This window comes from Myripristis murdjan, chromosome 13, assembly GCF_902150065.1.
Source record: "Myripristis murdjan chromosome 13, fMyrMur1.1, whole genome shotgun sequence".
NCBI classification, from domain to species: Eukaryota; Metazoa; Chordata; class Actinopteri; order Holocentriformes; family Holocentridae; genus Myripristis; species Myripristis murdjan.
The window spans coordinates 34,686,132-34,710,836 of record NC_043992.1 but is presented as its reverse complement, the minus strand read 5'-3'; the positions used below and the strand labels follow the sequence as shown (position 1 = coordinate 34,710,836).

The 24,705-nt window shown below is 40.0% G+C and overlaps 1 protein-coding gene across 3 annotated transcripts in view; it reads left to right on the top strand.

Annotated features, from left to right (window-relative positions):
- stim1a (stromal interaction molecule 1a) overlaps nucleotides 1-24,705 on the top strand; it is a 42,689-nt gene that overhangs the window by 7,489 nt on the left and 10,495 nt on the right. For all 3 annotated transcript variants that reach the window (XM_030066658.1, XM_030066657.1, XM_030066660.1), the window contains 6 exons: nucleotides 2,887-3,017; nucleotides 6,278-6,392; nucleotides 8,658-8,769; nucleotides 10,397-10,512; nucleotides 15,777-15,954; nucleotides 23,698-23,875. In XM_030066658.1, the coding sequence (XP_029922518.1) occupies nucleotides 2,887-3,017; nucleotides 6,278-6,392; nucleotides 8,658-8,769; nucleotides 10,397-10,512; nucleotides 15,777-15,954; nucleotides 23,698-23,875 (830 nt within the window). The remainder of the gene's footprint in view (nucleotides 1-2,886; nucleotides 3,018-6,277; nucleotides 6,393-8,657; nucleotides 8,770-10,396; nucleotides 10,513-15,776; nucleotides 15,955-23,697; nucleotides 23,876-24,705) is intronic.

Genomic DNA, 24,705 nt, shown 5'->3' with positions numbered 1-24,705 from the left:
GCAGTGCTAGACTGGACACAAAATTCCAATTTTACTTCTGTGCCACTGAACCCAGACTCTTAAAATCCAAAAATGCAGTGGAACACAGATGTTAGTTAGAAGCATACCTAATAGGGATGCGCATTTAGATTAATTTTATAACCGAGTAACCTAGCCTGGGCCTACTCGAGTACCCGAGTAATTAGGCTAAATGGGGACACATAAAATCGTTCATATACAGTGCATCAATATACCCCTGTTTAATCGAGGAGAAAACTTTTTTCACAGTCATCGTTATCTTGGTGGTAGACTGCTTTCATGTTTTATCCATGTCCGAGTAGGCTAAATAAAATAAACATGTATAAATGCTCCCTGGTGTGCGTGGTTGAATCCATTTATTAAATAAATCGGTCTCAACCAGTGTTCACGAAGCTGACGGAATAAGCAGTCTTCGGTGTGGATGCGCATAGCTAAGTAGGTACCCTCTCTCTGAAAATTGAAAATGTATATCTATCTAGATGTTAGACTAAATTATTTATTTGCTAGCTCAATCATGTTGTTACTATAGAATATCCGCTGGAATTTTTTTTATTTCAGCTGGGGCTGTGTTACTCCAATTTAACGTCAGCTCCGATTAATGTGGCTAAGCAGCAAAAGTAACAGTAAGCAGTCACGTTAAGGCTGAACAGAGTTATATAATTTCAACTCCACCTTTCGGAGGCTTTTGCTAATTACCTTTTCAGGCTGTTATCAATTTACCTCTGAAATAAAGACGACAGTTTTCTCAGATGTGTCGATTTATTAAATGTTCACGTCAGTGTACAGATGCAAACGAATTGACAAATTAATTAAATCAATGGCCTAGGCAACTCATAAAGACTAAACAAATTAATAACGATTAATAGGCTGATTAATAACTGATTACATTAGCACATTAATAACAAGAAAAAAGTTATAGCCACACATCTCCGTGGAAAATCTTACAGGTAGCCTACTGTCCGTGGTGCTGACTCCGCATTTCATTCTCTATTATAGCCTAGAAATTAAAGCCCCATAAAATTCACGTAGGATCATGTTTAGCTCTTCTTTCCTTACAGGTGAGAAATCAGCTGTTTGCCCGGTGTTTGTCAGGTAGTCTTGTGGACATTTGACAGCCCAAGACGTTGACCGGGCCGTACCGGCTTCATTTCCTGACCTCTCCAGCTGATCCAGCTCTTCACTCGTCACTCTCGCGTATCTCTCCTTTTTCTGTTCTGTCTTGTCTTCCTCGCTCAGCCGTTTATCCAAACTTAGGTCGCCAAACAAATCAAAATTGACAACCAAACGGTCCATTATGCAGGCGAACAAAGCTGACAGCGGCTTTTGATGCGGGTTTCAGTGAAACGTTTTGCGTTGCCATGGAAACCACACAGACTCAGGAAATAGCTAATATTGCGGGAGGAGTAATATATTCAGTGATGAGGGTTTTTTTTTTTTTTTTTTTCATTTAAGCACGACTAGCCATACTCAATTGCTCATTTGAGCACATTCTAAACGTCTGATTGACCAATCAGATTGCTCGGTCGGATCTACCTGTTGTATAAATGTAGTTTGATCCTAAGCTGGACTGGGCACTTTTGTATGCCGCGGATAACCGAGTAGTAATTTGTAACCGAGTAACAAATTCTCCCCTCGGATAGTCGGGTACCCGGTTAACCCCGCCCATCCCTAATACCTAACCAGCAAATGTTATTTTAAATCAACATGAAATAAAAAATCAATATGGATGAGAAATGAAAGTAAAAGCTGGGAGTTATTGGAACTTTGTAACATCCACTCAATAAATCAAAACCCTAACATAAACAAAGCTGGATACTGCAGGATACTGCACTTCATCTGTCTTTGTTGGAGAGCATAAATAGATACAGGGGTTTCCCACAGGGGACTTTGTGAATCTGGGTCTTCTGAGAAAACAAGAAAAGGTTAGTAACCATAAACCTTTGTGAGCATGTCATAGGATTTATTTAGGTCAGTCAAAACCTTTTTGTAGCAACACAAGCTGATACAAGCATTAAGTCACATGGGGAGGCCTACTTGATCAAATACCCATCCTCAAGTCTTTTTTAACAATCCCATTTAGTCTTGCTTAATTGTCTATATTTTTCTGTGTGCATGCATGTCAACACTTGTCTTGACAAGGAGTACTTTTCTTGTGATTATTAATTGAGAATACTGATAAAAATGTTTCCATGGAGCATCTGGTGAACACCTTAAAGTCTAGCTGTAGTTTACAGTGCCAGCCTCACAGTTTAATTGCTTGCTTCCAAGACACATGGGTGTTTGGTTGCCATTTGGATTGATTAGAGACTTGGGATGACTGAACAAGTAGGATACAGAGATAAACAACAACAGGCGTCAAAGACTTTGGAGCATTTCCAGATTTTTGCTTTTTTCACAGAAAAAAAAAAATCAAACTAAAATGTTCTGAGCAGATTTGTTTTACATTCCTGGTAGTTGTGCATTTGAGAAGACAGGATTTCTCCCTCAGCCTGGTATTATGTTTGGTTATACATAAACTCCTGGTATAAAAAAAAAAAAAAAAAAAAAAAAAAAAAAAAAGGAACATTAAAAGATTAAGGGGCTGGAGAATGAAGACTGTAATAGTGTCTCCCTTTATTCTGTTATCAACAGTAGTAGTAGTAGTAGTGGAAGCAACAGCAGGGGTAACATATTTTTGCAGTAGACTTGCAATTTTACCAACACAGTATTCTAACATTTGTTTTCAAAAACAGAAGGCCAAAAGAGAGGTTTTTATTTCCACTGAGAAACTTTAAGAAAAGTGAATTTTTGTCGACTGTTCTTTGTTGACCAATCAATATGAAAGTTCTCTCTCAGTAATGTGTTGACATGACTCTGTTTCTCCACCAGAACTCTGTCGCATTGATGAGCCATTATGCCAGGATGAGAATGCCGTTCTCAGCTTTGAGGCTATCCGCAGCATCCACAAGCAGATGGACGATGATGCAAACGGCAATGTAGATGTAGTAGAGACTGACGGGGTAAGTGCCAGCCTGGAAACTCTTCATCTACAGACGTTGGTGCTCTTATTAAAGTGTTTCTCTGTACTCTCTGTTTGTACGGACCCATCAGCAGGCTTAACTCAGTCTGAGGAGGCTTACAGGTATCATTACTGTAATCCTTTGTCTTTGAGGGATTCCTTGCAAAGACGGTCAGGGTAAATGGGATAAGTTAGCGATGGCCCTATAATACCCTTAACTTCCTCAGAGTAAGTGGAAGATTTCCCCCACTTAACATTTGCACTTTGGTGCTCTTCTTGTTGACGTTTTTATCTAATAATTAGCCTATTTCACACCAAGTCACAGTCTGTGGTGTATATGTACACTGCAGACGTTGGTGTTCCTTCATTTTGATACATTTGTATCACATCATAACAGAGGCTAGTAGTTCCATGGTGTGTTTTTTTGTCATACATTAGTAGAGTTGGCTGGATTTGTTTCAACTTCAGTGAACTTCACAGTCATGGCTTATGTGTGTCCACAATAGCAAGGAACTGTGGAGGTGCTTGTGAGAGGTTGGGTCTGATTATACACTGACAGTTTTTTAGCTTGGAGTCTCAGCTCTAGTCTAGGCTGTATGGTGTGGCCTTGAAGAGGCCTCCTCTGCTTCATCATCTGCGTCACGTTGGTTCAGCATAGTGTATTTAGTTGAAGCTAGAGCAAAGCCAGCGGCCTCACCACTACAGCAGTCTCTGCTTTTGGAAGAGATACTCGGCATGCAGAGACTCCAGAGGCTAAGAATCAAGTACAGTGCAGGGAACAGTGATATCAGTAGTGGCTAGGAGCCAAGAGAGGGAAAGCTCACAACAGTTAAGAGCACTTCAAGACTATGAACCTGGTTCCTGTTATGTTTCAATGATTGAATAATAAGGAGAGGTGATTGCTACACAACTGATGTTAGAATCTGCACCTCCCTCTTATGAAGTGAGCCTCGGGACTTGGTTATTTTGTACAGGCAGCCTGTTAAATTTCAAGAGAATATGTTTCAGGAGCGTGATATTTCACCTGCAGTGCAGACCATCTTTCAGCCCTGTAGTGAAGCCTTCCCACACAAATCTATCAAGAAAGAAAGGCATCATCATCATGACTTATTACTGTCCTCCACACATGTTGCATGAGTTGTTTTTTGTGGGGGCGCAAGTTGCTATGTAGCCAAGATTTCTCTCTTTTGAAAAGGAGCATCGTGGTGGCTGATGTAGCCTACAACATCACGGGCAACCAGTAGCAATGGTTTACATTGCCCAAGATTTGACTACCAAATACAGTGTCACGCACAAAACATTACAGTGCAAGAAAAACTGTTTGGAGATTTTTTTCTGTATATTGACAGGGAATATAACTCTGTTGGAGACTGTTGCTGGGGAGGCCGTGGCATTTCTCTCTGTAAAACACTACTTGGTTTAAGCTTTAACATTAACCAAGACTATGTAATGAACTTCTGTAAGCTCACTACATGCTTTAAATCAGCACATTGTAGCTAGCTAAATAAAGCCACATGAGCTACCAAGCCATTACTCTTTTTGATCAACACTTGAGCATCTCATAGTAAAAACGCTGAGGGCTGTGTGAAAAACAAATCTCCTTGGTCATAAATGTGTAAAAATTGCAGTGCTACAAGCTAGTAGGCTAGTAGGCTAGAGTGTGGAATGAAGTTATCTCTTCTATGAGAAACACAAAATAACCACAAGCACAGTTAACTAGTGCCTGGCCGATAACATACCATGACAGAGCTGCAGCCTTTAAAGTAAGATTTGGTTGCTGGAATATTACATAAAACATTGTAAATGGCTGTTATATCCATACAGTTTCTTTCTGACCACATTTTTTCTCATAGATTGTCATATGCTCATAGACTGTCATATTGACAGTTTTTTGTGTGTGTGTTCTTAATTTAGACTAGTCAGTGAAATTAGTTGTGCACATCCCTACCAATATTTTTATATAACTTTTGCCAAGTTAAGGTTAACTTTTTCATAAGAGTGTGCTACATCAGTGTTACTAGCAGACAGGGTTAACTTTAGCTCAATGTTGTATAGAGCAAGATTTCTCACACTTCATGCTAAACTGTTCTTGAGTAAATAAGGCCGTTTTACCTGGATCTATCCTAAGCCAATGACCGTGGGTGCAGAAATAGCAGCCTTTGATTGGCTGTGGTGGTTTGAGGAGAGCTTGCCCCACCCCCTCTCAAGAAAAGCAATGTTTTCAGGTCTAAAAATTGAGCTTCAGGTCCAGAATTCCAGAATTTGTAGTTTGAAAGACTAACCCACAGGTTTGCGCGCGCGCGCGCGCGTGTGTGTGTGTGTGTGTGTGTGTGTGTGTGTGTGTTTTTTTTTTCCCGTTAGCCCTTTGAGACTTTAAACCGTGATATTGGACTCTAAATAAACCTGAATTTAAACTTGAATTATGAAGTTTGATATACAGGTTCATTAGATGAAGATACATACATTTTTAAGACTTATTTACACATTCACACATCTCTGTATATGAACAGATACGGATTCTCAGGTAACTGTCACAAATATCATTTTTTCCTTTGCACTATTTTTTCTTTAATAACACCACTGTCTTTACTGGGTAATCAACACACACCTCATGCTGTAGTATAAAAGGGAGTTTTGTGCTGTTGCAGGCCATTAAATCTGAAGTAGAAAATGTTATCCACATGCTTAAGGTAGATATTTCTTTAACAGTCATTTTCCTGCTAAGGTATCGTACAATCAAGACATTTATTGCATTTTTGTGGTCTTTCCTCAGTGAATGAGGCAAACTCACACATGCCACGTGAATTCCCTTTTTATCCAAGGGGCATAAGTAACCCACATGTTTCTGTGCTACTTGTCCTAAAGGCCATAGTGATAAAAACGTCACAATGCATAGTACTCACAATATATCCAAGCCATTCTGCAGAGAGCTTGCAAAATCAATTGAAAATGTCCTTTTGGGTTTTCAGCTGTGCTACATATGTTGTTATTCTCCCTACCGCTACTGAGCAGCACTCTGTGCATTGTGTAAGATGTGTACACTGGTCTGATAAGGTTTGATTTCCTTGTGACGTAAAACTGAAACAATTCACTGACTAGCTGGCAGCCTGTGTAGCTGAGTGAGGTTGTGTCAGTAAAGGGGGTGAACGTAGATATTTTTTTTCCATCATTGAACATCTGTTGAACAATTTGACATATTCTTGTGAGTTTACACAGATTACTTTTGTAACCATTCTATCAAATGTGCCTGACATCCTGCAGTTCCTAAGAGAGGATCTCAACTACCACGATCCCAAGGCCAAGCATAACAGCTTCCATGGTGACGATCAGTTCATCAGTGTGGAGGACTTGTGGAACGCATGGAAGGGCTCCGAAGGTACTACACTGAAGCCTCTCTTTGTCCACTGAAGGCCAGCAACTGCACCAAAATGCAAAATCTCTCAGGCAGAATTTGCTCTTTGCATGTTTTTGCATTTATGAATTTGAGACTTGCAGGCTTTGAATCTCGCTCTACACTCTGTTCAGCTTTGATATGCTTAGCTTGTTCTGATTGTTTGATGTTTTATTAGGGCCCGAGCACTGGAGCAGTGCGAAGCCCTATTGTATCTTTGCTCATTGTCATTGCTTTTTGTCACTGTGGTGAGATTGCATGTGCTTTTGATTGCGAGGTTTGGAGTACTTTAATGTTTCTGATGGCCGTCAAACTTGAGTTCAGGTTTTCTCATCATGAAAGACACGGGCAGGTCACGGTTTACCCTGTGTAATCTTCTCACTCATCCACTGGAGAAAGAGAGTTGACTGACCAGCACAATTGTCAAGCAAAGTGCAGTCCACTTACCAGCTACAGCCCTCGGGCACTGGGTCATCAGTGAATCTGTCAACACAAAATTCACACATGTGAACACACTCTAACCTCTCCTGCCTATCTGTTTGGCTGGCTTATCTTGTCCTCTGTGAGAGCAGCTCTCACAGCTATGCTGTAGCATGCCTTTTCACACCCTTGCCTCCAGCCTGCCTTCTCTTTCCCTTTTTTGCTCATGTTTCTGTCTGACTTACTCTGCATTGCAGCTTCTTGTCAGGGCTCAGGAGCTTCTGAGTAGGGAAACTGGGTCTTTGCTCAGGCCAGCAGCATGCAGCACATTAACACAAGCAGCCCACACTGTTGGCTCTCTGCCAGGAGCTCTTTTGGAGTGGATTTCCCTTACCTTGTTTTTACTAAGAGTAAGCCAGTGTGTGTATGTGATAGGGGATACCTCGTATTTAATTGAGCATATAGGTGTAGAAAGTCATAAAATATCGAGTTTAGTCGCAAATGTCTATCTCAAGTGTCCAGTTACATGCCATGTGGTGTAGATGTATACACTATATTGCCAAAAGTATTCACTCATCTGCCTTCAAATGCATATGAACGTGAGTGACATCCCATTCTTAAACCATAGGATTTAATATGATGTCGGCCCATCCTTTTCAGCTATAACAGCTTCAACTGTTCTGAGGAGGCTTTCCACAAGGTTTAGGAGTGTGTTCATGGGAATTTTTGACCACTCATCCAGAAGTGCATTTGTGAGGTCAGACACTGATGTTGGACGAGAAGGCCTGGCTCTCAGTCTCCACTCTAATTCATCCCAAAGGTGTTCTCTCGGGTTGAGGTCAGGACTCTGTGCAGGCCAATCAAGTTCTTCCACACCAAAATTGCTCATCCATGTCTTTATGGACCTTGCTTTGTGCACTGGTGCACAGTCATGTTGGAACAGGAAGGGGCCGTCTCCAAACTGTTCCCACAAAGTTGGGAGCATGAAATTGTCCAAAATGTCTTGGTGTGCTGAAGCATTAAGAGTTCCTTTCACTGGAACTGGGGGGCCGAGCCCAAATCCCGAAAAACGACCCCACACCATAATCCCCCCTCCACCAAACTTTACACTTGGCACAATGCAGTCAGACAAGTACCGTTCCCCTGGCAACCGCCAAACCCAGACTCGTCCGTCAGATTGCCAGATGGAGAAGTGTGATTGGTCACTCCAGAGAACACGTCTCCACTGCTCTAGAGTCCAGTGGCGGCGTGCTTTACACCACTGCATCCAACGCTTTGCATTGTGCTTGGTGATGTAAGGCTTGGCTGCAGCTGCTTGGCCATAGAAACCCATTCCATGAAGCTCTCTGCGCGCTGCTCTTGAGCTAATCTGAAGATCACATGAAGTTTGGAGGTCTGTAGCTGTTGACTCTGCAGAAAGTTACCAACCTCTGCGCACTATGCGCCTCAGCATCCACTGACCCCGCTCTGGCCTACCACTTTGTGGCTGAGTTGCTGTCATTCCCATTCGCTTCCACTTTGTTATAGTACCACTAACAGTTGTTTGTGGAATATTTAGTCGGGAGGAAATTTCACGACTGGACTTATTGCACAGGTGGCATCCTATCACGGTACCACGCTGGAATTCACTGAGCTCCTGAGAGCGACTCATTCTTTCACAAATGTTTGTAGAAGTAGTCTGCATGCCTAGGTGCTTGATTTTATGCACCTGTGGCCATGGAAGTGATTGGAACACCTGAATTCAATGATTTGGATAGCTGAGTGAATATAGTGTAGCTCTACAATGAAGGAGAATATGTGAGTAAGTTTTTTTTTTTTCTTTCCCCTCAGTGTATAATTGGACAGTGGATGAGGTGGTAGAATGGCTCATCACCTATGTGGAACTGCCACAGTATGTGGAAGCCTTCCGCAAGATGCATTTTAACGGAAGTGCAATGCCAAGGTAAGTGACATTACAAGCCACAGTGACCTTTTTAATTAATAACCTGCAAATTCTTAGTGTCGGCAATTAAAACCTTGAGGGTTAAGTCCCCTATTCTAATCAATCATGATGATCTTTAGAATATGTTCTTTATTTGCCTGCTTTTAAACTAGCTAAAATTTAACCTCTTTTACAAGGTGTCCAGTTTCAGCATATGCATCTGTGTAAGTAGCACAAATAAATGAAATAGTTCATTTTCATTCTAATTGGTCAGATGTAGAAGATTCATTAGTGGCGTAGACTACATATACATAGAAATGTTTTACAGTGATTGTGAACTGGTGTCCTGCGGGCCAGAGCTTCTCATCCATCCTACAGAATAATAATGAATTTTGTGAAATGACCACAACATCTTAACATGGTGGTGCCACAAGTTAAAATTACATGCTGGCACCACGGAAACAATGCCAATGGACAGTTAGTTAGCATCCTTTGTCGTGTTGGACACACAAATTCACAAATACTATGTCACCTAATGCAACAACATTAGATGACATAGTATAAAGAGCGAAAAAGTCTGCAGAGACAGGAGGGCGATGTGCATAGCTCAGCAAAACACAGCACTATCATGTGGGAGACGGGTGTTTGATACCCCTGTGAAATGAGACTGATGTTTGTGTTCATTTCCCCCATGTCCTTTTCCTAACCTTAACCAATTTGTTTTTTTCTTCTCATTATTTATTTGTCATGCTCTCATTTAAAAGACATTTTGGCTTTTGCTTTGCAGATAAACAATTCAAAAGGCTATTCCTCCTACAAGCAATTTCCACCAATCTGGACGCTGCATAATAGTGTCAAAACTGGTTAAAGTTGATTATTTCCTGCCAGTCACAGTGCATTGATCACCAATTTTAACCATCAGTGAACTGTCTCCTTGGTGGAGGTCTGCACTCTGAGCACTTTGTAGTTAAACATCTAGATATTATTATGGATTTTCCATGTTTTCTTGAAGTCTTTTCACACTGATAAACAACTAGATGTTGTATTGTCATTGCACCAGCTGACTAGTCAGACCCAACTTGAGTAACTGAATATTTTACAGTGATTTGGTAATGGAAAGGACTGAAAACCACAGCAGCCTTATTTGAGCATCAGTTGACAGATGGGTCTCTTGCTTGGCAGTGGCTGTAACATACTTGAACAAATAAGCCTAGGCCTATACACGCATATAGATAAAAATAAAACAGTGTACATTTATTCTGTGAAACCATAAAAGGCAGAAAATTGCTTTTTCTAGTAGCATTGATAATGAAATTAGAGGTTTAATTTTGTATTTTAGCCTTTTTTTCTGAAATGAGGCTATACTTGTATTTCCAAATTTGATTATCTTGGAGTAGATGAAAGCATTTTTGGTATATATTAAAGTGATAATAATTTTAAAAAAAAAATCAAAGGGAAGAGTCATAGTAGTTAAAAGGTAAGATTCTTTCGAGGCACATCATGTAAAATGTGTCAGGGTGACAACATGTTCTATTAATGGTATCTTAGAGAAAAGTAAATGCTTTCAAAAAGTTAATGTAAAAGTATGCATAGTTCTGCGCTTCCTTCCTTGTTCTTGCAAAACAGTTGTGTCTCTGTTCTCTCTCAGGCTTGCTGTAAAGAATGCCACTCTGACAGTTTCTATTCTGAAGATCCTGGATCGCAGCCACGTGCAGAAGTTACAGCTCAAAGCTCTGGACACTGTACTGTTTGGAGCCCCACTGAGTAAGTGAGGTTATTAATTTTTTTTGTACCTGTATCTACTGTTCATATATTACCAATAAATTGATTCAGATAGGTCCAAAACCCTTACAAGAGCGCAGAAAAGCAATTCAGTTGCCAATTAAATTAATTGTATAACTACAGCAGGCAAATGATTTAAAATACTAAAAAAGAATTGAAATGACCTGAATGAAGGAACCGACATGAGCACATAAGTTGAATAGTAAATATTGCCTTCAGGCCTTGAAGTTGGAAGTATTTTTGGGTGTATTTTTATCAACATATTATACTCATAAACAGTTACTCTGAATTCAGGTCCAGTCTTAGTGTGAGATAATTTACTCTTTTGATTACAAGAAATCACTAACAGGCTTACCGTTACCCATTACAAATGTTTAAATGGTTAAAGTATCTCACTGGCACATACAAGATTGAATTAGACGTCTTTTCATCCTTTCTATTAACAAGTGGACTTTGTGAAAGATGCACAAAAGTTTGAGTTTGACTTTGGATATTAGGTTAAGTTACTAATGTTCACATTTTCCACAATTTGATGAGCAAGTTGTAGCATCAGTGATTAGAATATGTAGTACGTAGAGTGGAGCACACACTGTGGCTGGTCAAATAAGTCTTTACATCTTATCATAAGAGGCTGTACAGGTGAACAGTGGCCCATACTGTGTGTACACATATGATGCTTATCAGAGACTGAAGATGCTACTAATTTATGTTAGAAATAAAACAAGTGTTGCAGTTGTTTATGTTAATGAAACCTGGACAGATTTCTAGGCTCAAGCCAATGAGGAAGGAGAGTTAGTTGAAGAGCGATAAATCACAGAAATCAATAAAATTTCATTCCGCCATGTTTGGCAGCACTCAGATAAACACAAACCACTGCTTCATTTACAACCTAGATCTGTCAAAGGATACACAACACAAGATTTTTACTTGACTGAATGTCATGTTTATCTTTTAGTCACCAAAAGTGAGTAATTTCACATCAGATATGTCTTTTAAATCAACTTTGTGTGCCTAAGTGTTAATATTGCAGCTGGAATTAACCTCTGTGTCAGCTTTGACTCTATATTGTATCAGGGGCCAGCCTTCCAGAGGACAGTTCTAGCTGAATGCAGTAATGACAACTATCATCATGGCATTATACCTATTTTTAGGACTATTTGTCAACAACAGATACTTAATTCTCTGTTTCCAAGGTGTTGCCAAGTGTCTTCTGTTAAAGCAATTAATATTCCAGTTCAGAAGTTTAGTTTTTAATAGGATGGTTGTTTTTTGTCTTGAAACTCGTGAATGTCCCACATGAATTTGAAATGTATGATTGTTTCTCAGATAATTTCAATACCAGTCTATGCAAAATTTACCTACTGATTACTGAATGGGAGTCATGTGGGTAAACTGTCATGGTTCAGAAAGCATGGGCATACTGTCATCAGTCAAAAACAAAAACCTCTTTTAAAGCTGAATAAAGCTAAGAGGCATATCATTGTTTCCCCATGACTCCCATTCATTTAATGTTTGATGCTGTTCTCTGATTAATGGCAAGAGAACTGAACCATGCATTGCAGTTTTACCAGAGATAGTTTATGCCCCGGCCAAGCCTTTAACTATTCACTTAGATAAGTGGATAGTTAAGAGAAAGCCAGTTTCTCAGTCTGCAAAGCGAGCTCTCTGAGTTTGAGGGAGTTTGAGGAAGTGAGAAGAGGTGAGACCAGGCTGTTCTGTATTCCAGACACACCTCTCTGCGCACTGAGACAAATAAATACACCACTCCCCTCCTCTCTTGCTTATTCCACTATCACCACTCTATTCCACCACAATAAAATGTGAACTATCAAGTTTCCCACCTTTTTTTTTTTTTTTTTTTTTTTTTTTTTTAATTTTTGATTTCATGGGAACTGTAACACCCTTACTTTAAACGAGGTGTGTCTCAGCAGATATGCTCCTATGCATAGCAGTAAGACAATAGAGGTTGAACTGGTTTCGCCCTAGGCGTCGACCTCCTTGGCCGTGCAATGCTGACAAGGGAAAACATGTCCCCAGAATCCCTGCCAAAATGTCCATTTTTTTTTCTTTTCTTTTTTTTCTTTTGATGTGAAGGGCTTTGTGTGGAGAAGTTGAAGCAAGACATGTCCATACTGGGATTTTGCAGTATTAGGCCAAGAAGACAGTAGAATCACAGACCAGGGGTTATGTAACAATACAAAATATTAATGTTGCCCAGAGCCTTCTCTAGCCTTGAAGTTCTACCCATTATCTTAACTGGAGCAAGTTAGACAAACTTTAAAAGCAGAGAGATGCATATTTGGAAGAGTAGGGTTGGTGAAAGCAAGGAAGAAGTAAAATTAATGAAATCTCCTAGAAAGGAAAGTAACTGCACAGCCAAAATGTATGCAATGGTCTGTGTCTGGCATGTGTCATTGTGCATGTGTTTTGTCAGAGTGCCACCCGAAGGAAGACATTAGAGAGGGCTGTCTGGCTTTGACAGCCTCTCAAAGCCAGGGGGGCCCTGCTAATAGCACATCCACTGACTGGATATAGCAACAGCATTTTAAGACACGTCTCACAATGGATTGATCCTAATCTGGCTCAGAAGTGGACACTTGTGCAATGATTAACACAGTTTTGCTAAATTGGGTCTACTTACTGCTTTGTTTAGGACTCATTTTCTATATAATGGAACTGTTCACCACAGACATAGAACACAGTCAAGTCTAGTCATTCCCAGTATAATAATTAATTAAATGACACTTTGGACTGCTTTGGTGGCATTCCTTAAAGGCAGTGATGCACAATTTGTGAAGCAGGTAATGACAGATTAGACTCAGGTGATAACAAAAAAAAAAAAAAAAAAAAAAAAAGGCTAACTAGCATGTAGTTAGTTTTGAACAGATAATGTTCTACTTGCAGTAATTAGACCAGCAACATGAGTAGTGTAGCATCAGAAATTTACTGCATATGACCTCAGGGATGCAAGATATTCCTCTGAATTGGCTGTGCTAAATCCAGATGTACACCCAACATATTCTCAGAACACATTTTTGTCCTGATATGTATCATGACCACATATTTAGGTAGTTGTGGTCGTGCTCGAAGGAAGCAAAGATCAGCGTTAGATATGTAAAGATGTCATTAGTAAATAAAGCCTAAGTCTTGTCATCTCTCTGCTGTGTGGTCTTCTGGTTCTGCAGAATTGAGAAAAGACAGGACCACAGGCCTATAGCCATACTGTTGCTCTGCTGCAGTGACAGCATAACACACTTGCACACAGTCCAAGTTCCTTTGGGTCTGACTGGCCTGTGTTTGTTCTGGATTGTGTAAGCAAGACTACAGGAGTATACAGAGTCCTGAGGCTTAATGATGTGCCTATTATCCTACATTGGACACATGATAAAGGAGCTTTGTGTCATGGGGAGAAACACTGATTTATGGAGTGAATGTGGCTGAGGTTCCTTTTTTAAATAACAGCAGTGCTACAGGAGTTAGTTTGTCAGGCATGTCCTGTTTGATCTTATCTAAAAAATGCAAGTCCCATGCAAGACTGGCATTTCTTTCCTCCTCATTTTAGTTCCTTTTCTCACTCCATAAAGCGTGTAGTGTTTGGTTTAAATCTTGATCCCACACACACCCTTTGGACTTTTGAAAGAAAAATCAAGCAAAATAATAAATTGGATTTATGTTTGATATTGAAATGTGCTGAAGATTGTATACCAGTCGTGGCCAGACATTATATTTTTGGGTTTGGGTCCATCCATCCCATTCTCATGAACACAAGGAATTACCAGGTGCACTGATGAACTGTATTAAGTTGTTCAATGTGTAGTCATTGAGGAGCTGGGTGGCCAGTACACAGTTGCAATACACAGTTCAGTACGGTTTGGGGTCTTGATATTAACACGGTGGACAGACATTGATGTAAACTGCAACTTGACTGGTTGACAGAGGCATACAACCACAAAAGGGTATTTCCAGTTTGATTTTGTTTTCCAGTGAGGGTGTGAAATCGCTTCCTCGCACAATGTGAACGATGTGAGTTGATCACATTGCAGAACATGTCTGGCCACACTGTCACATAGGAAGTGTGGAATAAGAATAGAGGACTGCTCTTTGGGTCCAGTTACTGGCTTAGGCTCGTCTGCAGGTACTTCTGTTAGTGATATAAGCATCACAAGTAATAGATGCTGCAGTCAAGAAGTAAAACAACAAACAAAAGGGATATAGGGTACGTATAGGATCTATTCCAGAAGATGTATAATGTAACAAGTTCGGTTGACTACATTTGACTGGGAAGTTAGCAAAACATTTGCACAAGCTAAAAAAAAAAAATAAATCTTCTGGCCAGCAGCTTAAGTGGCTGTGCAAACTTAATTTTATGTGAAGACAAACATTTTTATTTGACTTACTGTTTTTTTTTAAATAACCACAATTGGCATATTTATTACTGTCAAGCAAGTTTTTAGCATAATGCAAGAAGGCAATGCTCCAGGGTGGAAGTGTTGCAAGCAACACTAAGCCACAGGTGTTGTGTGCCAGATCAGCTTGTGAGATCATCTGGTTTGCAAGACTGTTTCATTCATGCTCTCTGAAAATTGCCACATAACAGTATGATTTTCTGACTTGACAAATAACAAATGGATGGGATTTAGCTCCTACATTAATTCTGTGTTGAGTTTTCCTTTTTACATTGCCTTTGTTAAACCTCTGCCTGCTTGAAAGATGGTCTGAATCCTATCTGAGGTTTTGTGGCTAATTATAAATGAGATGCCTGGCTGGCTGTTGCTGTTAGGAATTGAACAGCTATGAATGCCTTAGGATGACGGCATGACAGGACACTCACACCTCACTGCTGATCGTTCAGTGGACAAGAGGGACAAGAGCTGAGGTTTGATTCATCATGAAACAAAATGTCACCGTTCCCATACATTGGTTTTCTGTGCATGTTTATGAGCATCCGGACCAGACTGAAAAAGGTTGTGTTAAGCTGGCTTTATCTTGAACTTGGGCCCACTTAACCCACTCTGAGGTTGTGCTACCAATTCTCATCTATTTATGTCTCTTCAACAGTTGCAGTATGACAACGCTGTGGTCAAACTGCTATCTTTTTTTCTTTCTCTTCTTCTCCTGCAGCTGACTGTGTTACCGCACACTGAATGCACAACATGCTTGCTCATGGTTAGCCAGTCTGACCTTAATATTTTGATATTACCATACTAAAATATATTTCTTTCTCTTGTTTCTGTTTGTCTCCCCAGTGAATAGACATAACCACTTGAAGGATTTCATGCTGGTAGTGTCAATAGTCATCGGCATGGGTGGCTGCTGGTTTGCCTACATCCAGAACCGGTACTCCAAAGACCACATGAAGAAGATGATGAAAGACCTGGAGGGCCTGCAGAGAGCTGAGCAGAGTCTTCATGACCTACAACAGAAGTGAGGGTTTTTCCCAAAACCACAGGACAAACTATGTTCTGCAGCTGCTTCTTTTTTTTTATAGAATTGCATCATGCACACACATTTGGTGTTTTGCATTTCCGCTCAGAGCAACTTCTGGTTTATTAAAGTTTTCTCTTAAGAACCTTTTCATCCATTGAGTCCACTGTCGCACAATGGTATATAACCTTCTAGGCTGGTAATCTCAGTAGTTCAAGCAAATTGCGGTTGTGTCATTAATGTTGGTGAGTCCTACTCTGGCATATAGTCATGTAAACGCTGCAGTGATTGCATATATGGAGGCCCATTCATCAGAAATGGGAAGTGAAAGAATGTAGCTGAATCATAAAAGGCTGTGAGAACTTGGCTGTGATTTATTGGTCGGACTGTTAACATTTTGGAGAAATTAACTTGTGTGTCTTACCCAGAGTCAGATGAGAAAATCAGTACTGCCTCCAAAGCAGAGTTATTTAGGTGATATGATAAGTAAAAATAAAAACATAACTAGAAGTAGATTTCACAGTCTTTTCCACTTGTAAATTCACAACTGGCCTGATTCAGATCTTGACTCAGATTGATTAAGACACTGGTGTTGGTTCAGTAAGAAATTAAGGGCAATTTAAAAAGTGCTTTTGCCTAGATTCACCATACTCCACTCACATATTTTGATTTTCAAACATTTTAACCTCTCTGCAATGCTCTGTGTTTTTTTCTTCTTCCACATCATGACTGAAATCCACAGAATGTGAACACAACCATAGCTGCAGCACTACTACATTATGGGTAGAAATATGATTATGCTGGGCTATATTAGGAAATGCATTAGGGAATTGTGTGTATGGATTAAAATGAATTGTACAGTTAAGAACCAGCAGGGATAACATTCATCCAAGAACTTATTGGTATTTTGGATCCAACTAATGACAAAATAGCACACAATTGGCACTATTTCTTGATACTTAACCCTAATAACAGTATAACTTAAAACACAAAAATTATAGCTACCTTGGTCCACTTTATCCCTTATAGTCCAGTCATTTTATGAAAAAACCTAGGACAAATTGCAAGAGAAACAAACTCAACTGATTTTGGATCCTCAGTTTGTCCTGAGTGAGGGAGAAAAAGTCCCAAGAAATCCCATTGGTGGAAAGTTTTGAAAATCACCTATTTATGACCACATATTAGCAAAAAACACTGTTTTTAACACACAGGGGAAAGGGGGTCAAAATTTGACTTTCAGATATCACTATAAAAATTCACAAGATGATTACACACACAAAGACAAGAAAAAAGTCAATTACAAGTTCTTTGAATTATTCTGTTTTCACATGCATATCACACATTATCTGATTTGATATGCGCTAATAAAGAATATGAGGAATAAATGCCAGAACAGATATTTAAACAGTGGATTAAAAGGTTACTATATATATAGTAACCTTTTAATTCACTGTTATATAGTAACCTTTTAATTCAAGGTTACTATATATATAGTAACCTTTTAATTTACTGTTTAAATGTCTCTTCTGGCATTTATTCCTTATATTCCTTATTAGCACATATCAAATCAGATAATGTGTGATATGCATGTGAAAACAGAATAATTCAAAGAACTTGTAATTGACTTTTTTCTTGTCTTTGTGTGTGTAATCATCTTGTGAATTTTTATAGTGATATCTGAAAGTAAAATGTTGAACCCCTTTCCCCTGTGTGTTAAAAACAGTGTTTTTTGGTAATATGTGGTCATAAATAGGTGATTTTCAAAACTTTCCACCAATGGGATTTCTTGGGACTTTTTTTCCCTCACTCAGGACAAACTGAGGATCCAAAATCAGTTGAGTTTGCTTCTCTTGCAATTTGTCCTAGGTTGACCCCAATTTTGGCCTAAAATTACTGGACTATTATGGAATGCTTGGAACGCACTTTTATCCGCACCGTCTCCTCTGATTACACTGAACCATACTTGATACATCTGAAGGTGAAAGTGTTATGAAGGTGCAGAGGTAGTGCCAGGAAATTGTTTAAAGTCACAAGGAAAAAGCATTTTAATGGTCTCTTTCTTCCATAATTCGAAGTGTTTCCAGTTAAAACAAGATGTTGTGGCGGGACATAGCACGAGGAAGGACTGCTCAGAAGTGGTTAGCCTGGACCAAAACATAGAACAGAAGGGCAGCCAAGCCCAAGGCATATTCAGTTAGCTTTTAAAGCAATCTACTGTGAATTGTTTTGCACATAATCTTAAAATGGAACTGATTGTGGATTATCTCTAAAATAATAAATAGTAATGAGAACAGTAACAACATTATAATAATCCCAGCCACTGTAACTGTCACAAATAGTTCGTAGGTCACACACGCCATGTCCAGCTCGTGTTGTGGGCATTTACATGGATAAGACTAGGAGGCTTCAGGCTGAGTGAACAGCTGTTTGTTTCCTGGGCTAATCCGCATAAAGGGAAACCTATCACAAAGCAGCGCCTCTCCCATAGGGTGGTGGAGGCTATTGCTTTGGCTTACATTAATCAGGCCTCCCACCGGTCTGCGGGCGCACTCGACTCATGTCTTAGCCTCCTGGACCTTATTCAGGGGAGTGTCTGTCTGTTGAGGACATTTGTGCTGCAGCGAGCTGGTACTCTCCTCTCACATTCGTCTGCTTTTAGATGTTAGATGTCTTAGCCCCATGCATGGCACTCTCCCCTCTAGGTTGGTGGACACTAGATAAACTTGGTAGCACGGGAACTACCACATCCCATACTGAGACACTGAAACAAATATTATGAAAAATAACTTAAGGTTATGATCCATAACTGTGATTCTTTGATTAATATAAATGAGATGTCTACCAGACAACCCGTCCTGCTTGGGTGGGTGAGGAGAGGTTGCTTATCTTGAATGGCGTAATATTTTCTGCATGCATCATTTATAGTAAGTAGCACTATTTCACCTGATGCGGACAGATGCGTTCACCTGCCAGTCAGGATTGGTGGCATGACATAAATGCTTCTGAGGGTCACAGCGAGGTTTGCTTCCCATAGTGAGACATCTCACTCATATTAATCAAAGAACTAACCAATCAAAGTGTGTCAGTGTGTTGTAACATGTAGAAGACACCATTGAAATTTCCATTTCAATGTTATTTTTAAAAAAGTGACAAATGTAAAGTAAATCCCATCTTGCATTTAAACATATATAGAGCCTAGATTGTTAAGGTGTGCCAACCTTTTGATCTTTACTGGGAATATCTTTGTCTTGACATTGCACAGAAAGATGAAAGTTACTGTTCCTTTTTCCGGACAAAAATTAAGGTAGTAGATGTTTATTTTTAACCTTGACATGCACAGTTAAGGGCAGATTCCATTGTGTCGTATGCTCTCCAAATATGTGAGGTTCCTTTGACTCTATATGTGCCTCAGTCCACAGAGTGCAGGGGACCATGTGTACAGGAATACAGAAACAAAATATTCCATGACTGTTCCACTGGTACTATGTTATGCAGACAAGGACATAACAAATGTCAACACTAAGCTTCAGTGCAGCTAGAGAGTGGCTTGTTGGTAATTGGAATAGAAAGCAAGTCTTAACTAACTCTAAGACAAATCTTTTGATGTTAAACTAAATAAATAAATAAATTTGCATGTGTCTTCTTGCAGGCAGAATGTGGAATATGCCAAGCCAGTTAATATTTTCAAAGCATATTTTATGCTTTTGTCCAGTTAATGTTTCAAGGGTAAATTCCAATTCAGTCTTTGTGTGTCACCATCTTAAACAAAACTGAATTAAAAGCACTCAGTATTGGGTAGCAGTGTCTCAAGATAAAGATATGAGAAGGTGAAAAGTCTATGGCATGTTTTTTTTTTTTTTTTTTTTTTTTTCATCACACAGTTTTGTGAAATATAAAAGCCAAGATTTTGAATTAACCTGTGCACAAACAGAGGAACATCCAGTATCTTCACTGTGGGCATCATATAGTCAAAGTGTGAATAGGAATAGCTATTACATGTGGATCTAACCCCTGTAAGTCCTGTATAACATTAAGTGAATGTTTCTTTGGCATGAGCCAGGGGCAAACTGAGGGACCCCAGGTTGCACTGGCACCAGGTTCTGACAACAGAACCTGGTAAATAATGTACATACTTGATGCAAAGCTTTGACTGGGTTGTATTGGTGACTTTGATGTTGGAGACCATGTTTCATTAGTTTGAATTCTCAAATTCCAACACTTTCTGATTGTGTTCAATTTAACAGCAAGAATGGCAAGATAGAGGGCTTTTTGGCCCTAGAGCTTTTAATCATCTGTTAGGTGTCATGGGCAGAGTAAGGGGCAGTGACAGCCATTGCAATTTTGGTTGCATAACATTCCAGCCCTGATGTGTGGAGACATTGGACAGGGATACTTGTGAGAATCAAACCTTTCAGTGTCTTTAACTGCCCTAATTACTCTTAACAGTTGCTCTCTGGTTCAGACACAGTATATTCTCAGCAGTCTGTTTTGGAAACATGTTTTTGAAAATTGAGACGACAAGCTTTTGGATGTACAGTGGATAGGCCATAATACAGAAGCCTCATTGATTGAACCAAATTCTTTCCACCTGTGTTCTTCTCAGCCTTTGCCCCCAGCTCTTTTTCCATACAGTTGCACCTCTCCCTGCAGCATTACAGTATCTCCCACACAGCTCGTGTGTTTGTGCACCCATGTTGTCTTGCTTTGTTGTACATATGTAGCGTTGTGGTGTATGTAAAGCCTTTTCTGGGATCAGTGTAAGAGTAGACTGGAAAGCATGTCTGTGTGCTCTGTTTGCTGAATATCGACAAGAGTCTATTCTCTGCTCCAGTGGGTCAAGCAGGGGTGGAGTGGTCAAACTTTGTTCTGGGTGAGTCCGTTTGGTAGCTCTGTGGTTTTATGCTGTCATCAGTTGTGAACAAGCTCCTGCCAATGTCAACTTTGAAGTGACATCAGACGTTTTTGTCCTGCTAAGCTAAGGCTCATGCTTAATTCTCTGGCATAGAGAAGACTACATGTCCTTCAGTCTGTATCTTGAATGCAAGGCAGCCTTTTCAAACAGTGCCTGATTCCAGAAGTTGTAAAGGAGCACCTTAATCAACCGTAGCTTATACAATGCAGTTCCTTCCATTTTTTTAATAGCAAAGTTTTCAATAGATTGTAGTCTTGGAACAGATTATTGTCATTGCTCTTGATGTACGTTAACTAATATAGACGCTGCAGCATTATATCCCATATCATGACAGTGGATATAGTGAGTACCAATCCTCTGCTTGTTCATTCACTTTCATAGTAAAATATCTCTGCCATTTTGTTGTGCTGGTGTGCAACTGGATTTAAATCTCATATCTGGTGGATAAGATTTCAAAGGCAGAAATGGAAAAGCAATTGTCCTCTGCTTGCTGCCAAGCCGCAGGTGGCATTCTGTGTTTCAGCATTTATATCCTGTCTCTCATAAAATAGAATAATCTGATGCATAAAGTAAAACAAATTGAAATGCCAGTTGACTTGACCTGGGAATTGCAGTAGTTTGAGTATCCATAAATGACATGTGGTGTGACATATTGTTTGGAATTCATGAAAAGCTGAAATTGAGCTAGCCTGTCACTGACGGTGTTTCCACTGTTTATTTTTTAAAAGGATGCCTGATTGTCTGGTATCTCACAGTTACTGTTAAACATTTCACTGCTCTAAATCATTCTTGGTTATGTGTGGCTATCTAGGCAAGACATGCAAATGGAACTGTAGTGGTACTGAAAAATATCCATTATGTATTAGACTGTTGTGACTAAGAGTAGAAGAGGCTGGTTTCTCCTGCAGTTATGTGTTTTGGGAGCTGAGGGAGCGAGGCGGGAGTTTGTCCTCTGTGTCTGCAGTCATGCCTTTCTTCCTGATCCCTCCTGCCAGCTGCTCTCGTTCCAGACCTTCAAGCAGATCCTGTGGCGGTATCAAGTAGCCTGCCCCAGCCATGGCTTCCCTGTTAGGAGACAGTGGGAGGAGGCTTTGACTGGAGGTGGATTTCCTGGGTGCCTTTTTTACAGCGTGGCCTGGCCCTGTCATGGTCACACTGGTGGGAGATGGTGTTGAGCATGGCTGCTTGACGTGTCAGCTCTAGTGCTAATTCACCCACATTTGGACTGGGGTGTGGCGTGCAGACATCCTGCTCAGGGACTGGAAACCTCTACACATTAACACTGGATGTTTGATAGGCACTAAGTTGTTTCCCCACATAAAGTTAATGTTGTTCATGCATGTTACTTCATTGCCATATTGCTTATTAGTGTATTAAAAGCTTGTTGGTTACAGAGAGTTACCCACTGCAACAGGATCTGCAGACACATTCTGTTTGAGTCGCGTGAACCCTGCAATGCAGAGCAACTCTAACAGTATTTGGGCTGCGTATTGTAGCTCTGCCAGTGCTTTCAAGTCTTAGCTAGAGAATGACAGAGGTCAGGGTCGAAAGCATTAGCAGGACTGTCCACCACCCACATTTTCCATAACCAACCATTTGGATCACCTTTCATTGGGTCCATGTGTTTCTCTGCCTGCTCTACTGTTATTGTCAGCCTGACAAGGAAGAGAGTGCTGCTCCCTAGTGATTGAAAAACAGTATTGTTTTGGCATTTCTCCTGTTTCCTGCCCTTTGTTATTTAAAACAACAAAATCATAGTGTATTTTACACGTGTATTTTTCAAGGCTATAAACACAGTATTTTTCTGGCTTTTTCTACACTCATAGATTTTAATCATTTATTTTACGTGGCTATTTTGTCACTCAGTTCCAGAGGTCTCGTAGTGTGCATTTACAGTAAAATGGAAATGAGTAATATTTGAATACTGTAACTTGGGAATTCTGTTGTCATGATAGGTTAGCTGTTCTGGGACATATTTGATGGAAACCCTGAATCCCACAGTAAGCAATGGTGTGACAGCCAAAAAAAAAAAAAAACGGTTACAGCGACTGTTTTTTCAGCTCCACCGTGCATATCATATTTGTACAAAACATGTTAGTTTTCAAAATGTATCTGTTATTAATTGTTTTGAAACAGACAAGCTTAAAATGTAGTGTAACTGAGCACAAATGATTATGTCATGCATGACAAAGAAGACCTTTATTTCTGTGGGCTAGTCTAAGAATAGGCCAGACACAAGCCACCACATGTATGTTCAGGTTACTACAGGAGCATCGTATCCCGTGCTGGACTGTTCTAAAAGTGCACGCTGACAGCTGTGTCACTGTGCCCTCATTCTAAGTTTTGCCCTCTCCGATGCCAGTTTATTGTAAGCTTACCGGCAGCTGACCGCTGTCACTTGCTTTCTACACATTAGCCATGGTTTCCGGTGACGCATGACTGATGCAAGTGCTACTGTACATTCCACCGGCATACATGGCATTCACCTCCTTACATGTATTGTCTGGCCCTAAGAAAAGACAGCATCACTTCACTGAAGGTTTCATCCAAGCTCTTTTCAAAATAATACAATTAGCGCAACTTAACACTGGCTGTGGAAAATCATGAGGCTAATGTGATAGCACGAAGAAATGGTTGTCTCGAGTTTCAGTTTTTTTCCCCTTCACCAGTAGTATTTTTGCAGCCAGGAGGATTGATTTGCATTGGCACACATAGGTTACATTTCATAGTCTTGGCATGGTCAAGCAGCCATTTATACTTTTTGTCTTTAATGTTGTTTTGGGACAAACAGATATTGTAATCAATTCCTCTTTAACTGTCCATGTCCTCAGGCTGCAGATCGCCCAGGAGGAGCACCGCACTGTGGAGGTGGAGAAGGTGAACCTGGAACAGAAGCTGAGGGATGAGATCAACTCAGCCAAACAGGAGGCCCAGCGGCTGAAGGAGCTGCGTGAAGGCACAGAGAATGAGCTGAGCCGGCAAAAATATGCAGAGGAGGAGCTAGAACAGGTATAGTATCTCCAAATGGCAAGCATTAGTCAGCCATAGACATTTTGGTTTTCCATAGGTAAGCAGTTGAATTGAATAAGATGGATTGCACTTGAAAAGATATTATAAAGGGATGCTAAACTAAAATGGGTAATGTTTGATTAAAATATTAAGTCTTCTTTTTTTAATTGTGACCATTAGGTGTTGAAATCATGAAACTAGGTTTCACAAGGTACAACCAATATTAGTAACAGTAACTGTTTCTAACAGAGCACTTAAGTATGCGGCTAGAATGTGTTACTGTACAAAATGCAGTCCCTAAAGCTCCATTTGTTACAGTTATTGACTTGCAGGAACTCAGAAAGTCTTTGTGGATAAGGAAGATAGAAGATTGATAGTAAATAAGAAAATCCCAAATTTTAACTGGGTTTACAATCCCTTTAACTGCAAAGAAGCATTTATATAGTATAGATCAAGAGATGAATATAAACACTTAAACTGAGTGGATGGTGTGTATCAGTTTGCAGGGAGGCCGTTGTACAATATGTTTAGGTTTGTCAGATTCAGATTGGCTATAGTATAAATACACCCACTAAGCTCTTTGTCCATTAGGAAATTGGCAGGAACAGCAGAGCACTGCCCACACAAATAAGCAGCAGGCACAGACTGAGTACTTTCTTAGCATCCAAGGACTATCACAGTGATCTTTTGCAGACACCTTTGTCACTGTTTGGTTTTGCTACAGAAATACAGCCATGAATTTGTAACATTCGATGCTCTCAGATTCACTCTTGCAAGACACATTCAGTCTCTCACTCTAGGGTCCACGGCAAGGGCATGCCAGTGATTTG